This window comes from Neofelis nebulosa, chromosome 5 (genome assembly GCF_028018385.1).
Source record: "Neofelis nebulosa isolate mNeoNeb1 chromosome 5, mNeoNeb1.pri, whole genome shotgun sequence".
NCBI classification, from domain to species: Eukaryota; Metazoa; Chordata; class Mammalia; order Carnivora; family Felidae; genus Neofelis; species Neofelis nebulosa.
In genome coordinates this window covers 63306490-63318544 of record NC_080786.1, presented here as the reverse complement: position 1 = coordinate 63318544, position 12055 = coordinate 63306490, and the positions used below count along the sequence as shown (strand labels likewise).

The following is a 12055-nucleotide window of genomic DNA, read 5'->3' as shown; positions in this document are numbered from 1 at the left end:
TAGAAGTATATGGATGATAACAAGCAAAAAGGAAGGGAAGTAGTTCTACTGTGGGATGTAGGGATGCCTGAAAAAAGCTTATTAGAGCAGATGATTTTTGAAAGAGGGTTGTTCACTACCTAGGTGCCGATGGGGTGGGGCATGGGCTAAGGGGATGCTCAAACCAGTCCAGAGCATTGTTACTAGGGCCACAGAGGCCTGGGATATTATGATATTGCAAGTAGCTTCATATGGCTAATGTGAAAGTTGTGTATGGAGGAGTGAAAGGAGTTGATGCTAGAGAGGTAGTCAGGGGAGGTTGAAGCTACCCAGATTTTTAAATGGTCAGTTAATTAAATCAGGGAAAGACTATATGGCAAGTAAGAGGAAACAAGATTTCAGGCATGGAGGTCAGTTTGCAGCTGCTAAAGTAATCTAGCTGGAAGTGCCATAGGCCCAAACTCTCAAACTAAGTGATTAAAAATCAAAATGAAAATGAAGAAAATAAAGATGTATAAACAGTAAGGTGTGACCGATTTTGTATGTTAGTAAAGGAGAAGGAAGATTCAGGATGACTTCCATATAATCTGTCTTATGGGATTTTAGAGGATACCTGTGGCCATTTGAGGTGAAGCTGGTTTAAGAAGGAATTATAATGAGTTTGGTGTATGAACACGATGAATTTGAGTTGATAAGAGATATCCAGAAAGATGTATTCTGTAGGTATTTGGATCTGGAGCTCTGAATGAATTTATAATCAAGGATTGAGAACCATCAGATTTGAGGGTTTTTTTTTGAGACTGTGGTAGTGTAGATGTGATAATCTAGGAATTCATGAAGAAAAGTATTGAGAACAAAACATGAACACTCTGGGGGTGGGCCAGAAAGAAGAGCTGGTAAAGAAGATTGAGAGGGAATGGTCTGGAAGGAATCCACTGAATTTGTTAGATGGAAGACATTGGTGATTATTGCTAATGGGATTTTAGTGGTGTGCCAGGAGTAAAAACCATATTGCAGAATAATTCTGTGTATGATATTCATTGCCTTTATGCACTGAATTCTAGATTTAAGTACACATATTATTTTTTATTTGTATTTTTTTTATAAAAAAAATTTATTCAACGTTTGTTTTCTTTTGACAGAGAAAGAGTGCAAGCAGGGGAGGGGCAGAGAGAAGGGGAGACACAGAATCTGAAGCAGGCTGCAGGCTCTGAGCTGTCAGCACGGAGCCCGTATTTTTATTTTTTTAAATGTTTATTTATTTATTTTGAGAAAGAGAGCAGGAGAGGGGCAGAGAGAGAGGGAGAGAATCCCAAGCAGGCTCTGAGCTGTCAATGCAGAGCCTTACATGGGGCTTGAAATCACAAACTGTGAGATCATGATCTCAGCCGAAATCAAGAGTCAGATGCTTAACCAACTGAGCCACACAGGTGTGCCAGTACATATATTTTTTTAAATCAAAAGATAACAGATAAATTTAGAGAATTCATTAACCAACTCTTGTGTACCCACTATACTGTTTTTTTTTTAATGGTTTTATTTTTAAATAAATATAGACTCCTAGGAAGTTATGCAAAACCTCCAATATATCCTTCACTTAGCTTCCTCCAGTCACTCTTAGTTTAACAGATAGATACCTTATTCATTTTAACAGATGTCCTGAACTGTTTTAAATGCTAATGTTTTGGGATGGGTTATGGAACTGCAGGTGGTGTAAATTTGATTTTGTATCCCCCACATGGTGCAAGCCTGGTGTTATGATTCTCATCGGAGCCTCTCTCCTTCCATTGAAGGCAGGGCAGATGGCAAGCTCCCTTGCTGCTTCTCAGGGCACATGGGTGGAGCATTTCCAGTCCCTTTGCACGTACTGAGCACCGCTTTTGAAGATCTTGGCTCAAAATAGGGGTTTTACCTCCAGCTCTTGCCTGAAATAGGTTCAGAATCAGGTCTTCTATCTCTAGACCAGGATCCCCTGAGACTGCCTTCCTGTCAGCTAGAGCTTACATCTTTGAGTTACTTCCTTTCTGGAACCTGGGAATTCCACCCCCCAATCCTTGCCCTTTAGGAGTTCAATTGTATTCTAGTTTTTCTTGTTGATTTGGCATTTCAGTGAGTGTATTTGGGCACATAGATGTATTCGTCTAGTCTACCTTGTCGCTTGAATCAAAAGTCTAATAAACTGCTTTATAATTTATTTCTTAATTTTAAAGTATTGGAGGTCAGGTTATATTACTCTTGTTAAAATATTTATTTTTAATATGGATAATACATAAACATTAAAAAATCAAAATAGAGAAAACACAAAAAATATGAAAAAAGGATAATATATGCATGTGGTGTGAAATTGGAAAGATAAAGGCTATATGTGTTTCCCTTTGTTCTCTACCTGCCTCACCCAGTTTGCCTTTATAGATAATAACCATTTATCAGTTTTTTATGTATCCTAGAGATAGACTGTGCACTAGTTTTCTTTTTTTTTAACAGCAGTTTTAACTTTAAGGTAGTGCTTATAATTTAATTTTGTAATCAGTATTCAGGATTTTTCCGTTTGACAAGTAGTAATTGTATTCTTTGAGAGCTTTTGAGGGAGAACGTTATACTAATTATGTGTTACACGTATGTTTATATATATATATGTGAATGGATTATCTGTGTTTTAATTTTTGTTCACTTGAGAAAACCCTCGAAATGTGACAGAATCTGACAAAATAGTATAAACTGTTGATTCAAGTGTTATAAGGAATATTAAAATAATGGAACATTAACCCTAATTTTTAGGAGGTAGTGGAAATGATATTTTAAGATGCTGGAATCTTATCAAAACACCTTGAGGATATCCTTAAAAATTTTCCTGATTACTAATCAGTACATAGTGTTGTTTGCATATGTGCAGATAATTGCCCAGAGAAGTGAAGGAGGCTCCGTCAAAGATAAAGCCCTCTCTTTTAGGTTCCTTAGCCATAGTTTATACCATTGATTGCCTAACTGCAGCTTGGTGAGATTCACTGGCACGGAAACAAAAAATGGAAGCCTATGACCTAATATGTTTTCTTCCTTAGATCAACCTCTCCACTTCTCCTACACCTGCACAGTTAATAAGCCGTTCCCAGGCTTCCAGTTCTACCAGCGGCAGTATTACCCAACAGACTATGTTACTAGGGAGTACCTCCCCTACCCTAACGGCAAGCCAAGCTCAAATGTATCTCCGAGCTCAAATGGTAAGATACGAGCTACCAAATTTTTTCAGTGTTTAAGGACTTGAGAGAGATCAAAATGTTTCTTGATTTGATGCAATAAGAGGCATTTTTAATATTTAAGAAATGTTTAACAAATTTTTTATATGTGTGCTTAGCTCTTATACATATATGTCATGAAAAATTCTACTTTTAATTGGTAGGCCTTCTTGGTGTATCAAATAGTAGCAACTTTGGGAAGCTAACAGATTCTGTAACATGGAGCGATTATTTTTTAATTGTTTTATTGAATTCAAACCTTTTTCACATTTTTACATCTCTGAAACTGAGATGCATTTATAACTGATGGCATCTGACAGTATTATAATTGAGAGTTGCAGTGATATGAAAGCCATTGTGTATCTTTGACATCCTAAATTTGATGAAAACTTGGTGGTTAACTGTTAAGTTAGAATTTATGTTGTGGAATCTTCTGAAATCTGGATTGGAGTTCCTGGTAGTTTACCAGATGCTTTTTAGCTTTGGTCATTCCCATCTCAAAATCTGAGAGGTATTTGTGTTCTTGTGTTTACTTTGATCTTTTGTTAATACAGGAATGTTAATTTGGCTATTCTTTATTTGAGTACCTGCTGATTTCCTAATTTGACTATCGAGCTTCTTTAAGGAATGTAGAAATTGTTGACATTTACTTTATTTGGTGTCTTTACGGGTAGCTAGACAAGAGCTTTGGCCTAATATATATTTATTTATATTCTTTTTTGTTCAGTGAATGGAATATATATCTGGATCACCAGTTTTCCACTAAAATGACAGAGTTTTCCATCATATTTCTAAGAGGAAACCATGACATGACCGACCTTTTATTTACAGATTATTCAGTAGACATTACCATATTTCTGATTTTATTTCCCCAGGAGATCTTATTTAATTAATAATATGCTTTAAAATTAGACTGAACTATTTGAAATGACCACTTTGACCTCTTTATAAAACTTGCAGGTTCACATGGTTCAAGCTACATAGAACATTTTCTCTTGAGGTTTCCTGCTTTCAGCTGTTTATTCTGGGAATTACCTTCTTGTGAAAGTTATACTTGGTTAATTCATTTAAACTTAGCATATAAAGAACTGAAATTTAAAAGATCTCTTGACTGGTAATTTTAATTTAAATAGGAAACTGAATAATTTGTAATGCAACTTTCAAATAGAGCATTTACACATTGTTTGAAATAACTCTCATAATTTATTAAATTGGATTGGATAATCTCTGAGTGGATTGTATTGCCTTTTTAAACTAATGGCATTCTGTTTCAATATTAAAAAATAACATTTGAAGAGATGGTGATGATAAACAAATCGAGTATGTCTTCCTTTATTTGATGTGAAGCTTTTTTGCAGGTGTTTCATTGTTGTATTTTGACATGTTGTGGCATTTACATTTGGAATGAATATTTCTTTATGAATAGTTTTAAAATCAAGGGCACCCTAGGTTTGTACTATAGATCCCATGTGGCTGAGTGAAATACTATAGTGTAGTTTGTAGCATAGTTATCTTTTGTGATGAAGAACACTGAAAAGACTTTTGTGTTTCTTTTCAGGTTCTCACTGAAATTTGTATTCAAGAGTAGTGACTATGGTTGTCCACTGTAAATAACTTCCATTTTAGGAATTCTGCCATAGTTTTAAGCTGGCAAAAGTTTAAGCATCATAATAGCTTATTTGGGGCAAAATTTGGTATGAGGATTTCATATTACGAAAATACATTTTCTTTTTTGAGCACTGATTTATTTTTCTACTCATCAGAATCATGAGCTGTTTCAAACTGTTTATGGTTTTTTTATTTTTTTAATTTTTATTTTTTTTAGTTCTCTATTAGAAACTTCTCTTTGTCACGTAAAACCTTTTGCTTAGGAGACAATCCTAAACTGCATTGTCTTTCTGTCACAAATTTCAGTCTCTCTTGCCTGCTATACATTGTGTGTGGGACACGTTCTTTTTGTCTTAGGGTATTTTTTTGGTTTTTCTGTCTGTACAGCTGATTTTCACACCCGCTACCACTGTGGCTGCTGTACAGTCTGACATTCCTGTTGTCTCGTCGTCATCGTCATCTTCCTGTCAGTCTGCAGCTACTCAGGTGAGCTTGTCTGCTTCATAATGTGGTACTTGAGGTCTGGATATTCAGGTTAAAGATAAGCATACGTTGTGTTTAAGTTACTGATGGTTACAGTGCTCTCTGTCGTACATTTCAGATTGGAATTTAATAAAATACCATGAGAACTTCAAGAAGGTTTTTTGGTTTTATACAAATTATATTAAAAACAAAACAAAACCAATCAAAACAAAACAAAACAAATTATATTGCCATTAAACACAGATATTTAGGTTATTTGACCTTAGTGAAAGTTAACGAGGTTTTGCTGTTATATATGTTTGTTTTATTATAAGGCAGATTTATTGCTCTTATTATGTGAGTTGTATTCTTTTGTGTAGATTGTTTTGTAAGCAGTTGTGTAATAAATAAGTCAAGATAGATTTTAAGTTTAAAAGTGAATTGGGGATATTTTTAATTTGAAAAATTGAATAGAGTATTATCTTGTTTGGTACTATGAAAGAAACGAACCTTAATTTTCTCCTCACCATTCACAAAAGTAAACTAGAAGTACAATGTAGACTTAGAGGTAAAAGCCAAAACTACAAAATCTCCACAGGAAAACATAGCATTATCTTCACAACACTAGGGTAGACAAAGCTTTCTTAGGGCACAAAAAGTACTAATCATGAAAGAAAATAACAAATTGGAATTTATCAAAATTAAAATCTTCAAAAAACATTGTTACCAAAGTGAAGAGGTGGGCCATAGACTGAGGAAAAATGTTCATAGTACATACATCTGGCAAAAGACTGTATCCAGAATATACAAAATATGCTTACAACTCAATTAAGATCGTGAGCAATTCAGTTAAAAATGGGCCAAAGATTTAACACTTTGCAAAGGAAGATATACAAAAGGCCATGATAAGCACATGAAAAAAATGTTCAACATCATTAATCCCTTTAGAAATCAAAATCACAGTGAATATCACTACACACTAGAATGGCTGAAATGAAGGAGACTCATAATACCACGCGTTGGTGAGAATGTGGAGCAACCACAATTTCATAATATTGCTGGTGAGATTGTAAAATGGTTCAGTGATTTTGGAAAACAGTTTGTCAGTTCTTTGTAAAGTTAAACGTATACTGGGGTGCCTGGGTGGCTCATTCAGTTAAGTGTCTGACCTCAGCTCAGGTCATGATCTCACGGTTCATGGGTTCAAGCCCCACATCAGGCTCTGTGCTGACAGCTCAGAGCCTGGAGCCTGCTTCGGATTCTGTATCTCCCTCTCTCTCTGCCCCTCTCCCCCCCCCCCCCCCCCCGCCCCTGCTCATGCTCTGTCTCTTTCTGTCTCTCAAAAATAAATAAATACAAACAAAATTTTAAAAAAAGTTAAACATATACTTAACATATGACCCAGCAATTCTGTTTATAGGTGTTCACTCTGAGAGGTGTGGAAACATAGCCATATAAAGATGTGTAAATGAATGTTTGTGGCAGCTCTATTCAGAATAGCCCTGAACTGGAAACAACTAATGTCTTTAAACTGGTGAATGGATAAACAAATTATGGAGTATTACTCAGAAATAAAAAAGGACAAACTCCTGATGCATCTCAGAAACATTATAATAGCAAATAATGCAGGCACCAGACAGTATCTACCTTGTGATTCTATTTATGTGAAATTCTAGAACAAGTACAGCTAATCTATCGTGAAAAAATTAGATTGATGGTACCTGGGACTGAATGTGGGAGAGATTGACTGGTTCAGGGTATGGGTGAACTTTTAGGATGATGGAAATGTCCTGTATTTTCATTAGGGTGGTGGTAACATGGTGTATACATATATCAAAATTCAGTAGAACTGGTTTATTCATCTTACTGTATGTAAGTTACACCTCAGTAAAGATTAAAATGAATTAAATTGAATAAGTTTTAATTTGTTTTTTTAAAGATTTTATTTTTTTAACTAATCTCTACAACCCAGCATGGGGCTTAAACTCACAAACCTGAGATCAAAAGTCAAATGTTCTACCAACTGAACCAGCCAGGCACCCAGAATAAATTTTAAGTTAAAACAATTGTATAGAATAATACTTTGTATGATAGATACTGTTTAGGTATTTTTCCATAAAAAATGTTTTAGATACGTATGGCAGAAATAGGTGTATCTTAGAATCATCCTTAGCTTTATATTTTTAATCTCAATTTTTTAGTAAAAGGTAAAAAATGAGAGAGTAGTAATATTCTTTGATACTTTTTGTAGAACCTCTTTATTATTTATGGAATAATAAAGACCATTTTGCATATATCAGAATATAAAGATGGTGGTCAGGTTTCTCCTAATGTGCTCTGTGAGCCCTCCACAATTCCTTAACTTTGTTGTACTTTAGTTTCCATATTTACAAAATGAAACCTTTGTTAACTTTGTTTTTTGAGCTCCAACTTTTTTTTTTTTTTTTAAGTTTATTTTGAGAGAGGGGAGAGAGTATTTGCATGCGCACACGTGGGAGAGGGGCGGCGCAGAGCCCTACATGGGGCTTTAACTCATGAACCAGGAGATCATGACCTGAGCTGTGAGCCTTTTTGATATATCTTTGTGGAGTGAATTTGTTGAAGTAATGATCTTCCTGTTTTCTTTTGGTTTTGTAAACCTAATAAAGGAAGACCATTATCAACCTCCAGAATATGTTTATTTTTTTAATGATTGACTTTGTTCCAACAAAATTCTAATTGATTTACAAGATGCATATAATAAAATGAGATAAAAAAATTGAAAACATGCATGAAAAAAGCAGAAATTAAAATAGGAAAGTGGCATGGAGTTAGGAGTGAGGTTCCCGAATCAAATTACATGCATGAAGTCCTCCATGGACTTAATTTTATTTCCCACTTCAGGTATTTATTAGTTGTATAACTTTAGCCAAGTTATCAAACGTGTTTAATAGTCATACATACTTGCAGGTTAAGTTGAAGTATGAATAGTAGATGTATTTAGTGTCTAGAACATTATAGGCACCCAGTAGTTTTTTTGCAAAGGGAAGAATAGAAAGACCCGGGTTCAGATTCTGACTTCAGCACCAACTACCAGCTTTGTCACTTAACAGTTGATTGATTTTGGACGAGGTCATAGTGTAGCGTAGTGTTATAAGTTTGGTCTCTGGAGCCAGACTCTCCCGATTGGAATACATGCTCTACCACTTTCTCATTGTATATCATTGATCTCTTGCCTCAGTTTCAACAGTATAAAATAAATATTTATAAAATGCTTACTTCAAAGTTTTGTAGTGAGGATTAGATATGTTAATAGTTGAAAAATAGAACAATATCTGATACGTAGCACTCATTAGATGTTTTTGTTACTATTACCTGGGCTGAGCCTCACTTTTTTTTTATTTTATTTTTTTAAGTAAGCTCTCCACTCAGTGTGGCGCTTGAACTCTCAACCCTGAGATCAAGAGTTGGCACACCCAGGGCACCTGGGTGGCTCAGTTGGTTAAGCATCCAACCTCATCTCAGGTCATGATCTCATGGTTCGTGGGTTTGAGTCCTGTGTCGGGCTCTACACTATCATTGCAGAGCCTGCTTGGGATTCTCTGTCTCTCTGCCCCTCCCCAACTTGTGCTCTCTCACTTTCTAAATACATACATGCATAGATACAACATACCTTAAAAAAAATAGTTACACACTCTACAGACTGAGGCAGCCAGGTGCCCTGAGCCTCAATTTCTTCACTGTAAACTAAAATAGCTCAGAGTTGTTATAAGGAATAATGAGACAGTACTCATAAAGTACTTAGCATAGTGCTTGGCACCTATCACATGCCACTAATCACCATTTTTGTTATACAGTATCTAAAGATGAGTCATGAATTTGGTTCTTAGGTTTTAAGTAGCTAATAGTGAAGAGAGAAAGACAACCATTTAAATGATTCATAGTTTCCAAGGTAGAATAAACCAGTTGTTAAGGAAACAACTACATGCTCTCTAGAGTGCTCTAGAGTTGTGTTGTGGGTTCTCATGGAGAAAACATCTTACAGTGTCTTTAGTAGTATCTTTAAATGTGAACATAGTCAAAATAATTTATAAAAGTGACTCTTTGGGATTCAGGTCAATGTGATACAGGTATTTGGCTCTGTGATGATCTGACTTAATTCAAGGATAGACTTTGAGAAACTAAAGGAATGGATTGACCTTTAGGAACTTATCTACAAATGTTTTTTCTTTATTGTGGTTTTGAAATGGCAGTGAATCAAACTGGCAGTGGTAGGGGATGCTAATACTTTGAATATTCTTTCCTCAAATTCAGGGCTGTTTTGAAATATTTGTGTTCCACTTTGTTAATTTTTAAACTTATATTTGAAAATTTTATTATATTAAAAATTTTTTTTAAACATTTATTTATTTTTGAGAGACTGAGCACGAGCTGGGGAGGGGCTGAGGGAGAGGCAGACACAGAATCCAAAGCAGGCTTCAGGCTCTGAGCTGTCAGCACAGAGCAAGACGCAGGGCCTGAACCCATGAACTGTGAGATCATGACCTAAGCCGAAGTCGGATGCTTACCAGTTGAGCCACCCAGGAGCCCCATATTTGAAAATTTTTAAACAATGAATTTATAATTGAGAAATACCAAAGTTGACATTTTATTTTAATACTCTTTTACAGAAGTTGGTATAACAGTTAATTTTTTCTTTGTATTAAAATTTTATTTGTAGCATACTATCCAAAAATAAGAAATTTGGAATATCTTACCTTTGATTACTATTACTTATTTAAAAAAATTTTTAATGTTTATTTTTGAGAGAGAGAGTGCACATGCATGAAAGTGGGGAAGGGTGGAGAAAGGAAGAGAGAACATCCCAAGCAGGCTCCATGCTGTCCATGCAGAACCCAGTGTGGAGCTCCAAGTCACAAACTGAAATTATGACCTGAGCTGAAATCAAGAGTCGGACACTCAACCGACTAAGCCATCCAGGGCCGCCCCCCCGCCCCCCATTTACTATTTTAAATGCTCCATCCGTTTTCCCTACCATGACCAAGAAAATAAAAATAAGTAAAAAAATATAATTTTCAGAAAGATACAGGACTAAAAGCAACAAATCTTACCAATGTTATCGGGGGAATGCTTTTAGAATTGAGAAGAAAACAGCCCTTTGGGTTTAAGAGCTAGAAGCTCAGGAGCGCCTGGGTGGCTCTGTTGGTTAAGCTTCTGACTTCCGCTTAAGTCATGATCTCACTGTTGCTGAGTTTGAGCCCTGCATAGGGTTCAGTGCTGACAGTGCAGAGACTGTCTACTCTCTCTCTCTGTCCCTCCCCCTGGTGTGGTCTCATCACTCTCTCTCTCAAAATAAATAAATAAGCTTAAAATAAAAACTAGAAACTCAACTCCACTGTTAGCAGTCTGACATTAAATCTTAGTTTCCTCATCTGCAAAGAAGGGATGCTATAGTAATTCACGCGCTATTTGTTAGAAACAAATTAAATAATTGATGTGAGAGTATTTGAGGAATCCACTGTAAAAATGTAATGTGTGAAATTAGCAGAAATAAGTCATGTGAAACCTAGACATTTTTAAAAGTCAGAACGTTTCCATAATTTGATCATAGGAAAAGTTCCGATGAAAGCAAATTGGACATTAGAGTGCCTTACTATTCTGTATCTAGAAAGGTTGGGTTCTTCTCAAGAGGGAAGCTCTGTCAAGGAAATCTGAACATGTCGATCTTTCTGTTAACAGCTAAATTAACTCAGTAACATACTTTGAGTATAGTTAACATATTTGAAATTTATTGTAAACATATAAACCGAGATGACCATGGCTATTACAACCATATTCTAAAATTTATCTCTTCATATAAATAATATATAGTTTATAAAATATATAATAAGGGCACACATATATTTTCTTTCAGAATTCCAGAAAGTAAAATTGGAAGAAAAGGTGTATGATTCTACAGAAATGGACTGCTACAGGTTTAGCGTTCATTGTGTGAAATCCTCATTTACTGTGAATATGCTTTTCATTTGAAAGAAAACTTTCAAGTTTTCTAGATTATAATTCAACCTTTGGTTATTATTGTGATGTGGTTCACCTTATAGATCAATTATGGCAGATGTTAAATTTTAGGCTCTTTCTCCTTGCTTCCTGAAAGATTTTAATGTGCCTCTACTAGATATTTGTTGAGTTTTTTTTGGTTAAATATGAACAGATTTTAATGTTTGCTAAAAAAAAAAAAACATAAATAGAACTAAATACTTACCAAAAAAATAAATAAAAGCCAGTTAACATATATTTTAAAATCAGAAATAGGAGAATATCTCAGACTTGTGGAGTTTCTGTTATGTCTGTAGCACTCAGCTGTGGGGAGTATAAAAATGCATGTCAGAGATGAGAGCCTGCCAGCCAGAGTCTCAGTATTTCATTGACAGAGACATTAGTAATTCTAAAATAAGCTAGATATTTGTCAGTGCTGTAGGCCAATGTGATCCAATTTCAATGGGAAATGCATTCTAGACAGAGGAGACGTTATTTCTAACTAGGGACTTTGTAGAGGTTTCTTTGGGAGAGTCAGTGTGATTTTTACTGGGCCTTGAAGAATGGATTGGACTTCAGGAGACAGCTTTGAGGACGTATTTGGCATTTTAGGCAAGAGAAACTTGAGTCAAGGGCTCAAGTACATGAACGAGTACATCAAGGAAGTACAAGATGTGTTTGGAGAAGGGTGAGCAGAACAGTTTGGCTAGAATGAATATTGTGGATTGGAGTAGTGGAAGATGAGCTTGAAGTGGTTT

At 35.3% G+C, this 12055-nt stretch overlaps 1 protein-coding gene across 11 annotated transcripts in view; it reads left to right on the top strand.

The window, feature by feature from the left end:
* PHC3 (polyhomeotic homolog 3) overlaps positions 1–12055 on the top strand; it is a 90118-nt gene that overhangs the window by 17420 nt on the left and 60643 nt on the right. For 9 of the 11 annotated variants that reach the window (XR_009261996.1, XR_009261998.1, XR_009261997.1 and 6 more), the window contains 2 exons: positions 3039–3197; positions 5208–5306. The exons of 1 other annotated variant lie outside the window; for it this stretch is intronic. Coding sequence is in view for 7 of the 10 variants with exons in the window: in XM_058730468.1 (XP_058586451.1) it covers positions 3039–3197; positions 5208–5306 (258 nt within the window). In the remaining 3 variants the exon portion in view is untranslated. The remainder of the gene's footprint in view (positions 1–3038; positions 3198–5207; positions 5307–12055) is intronic. One more of the 11 variants, XM_058730467.1, reaches the window with a different exon arrangement.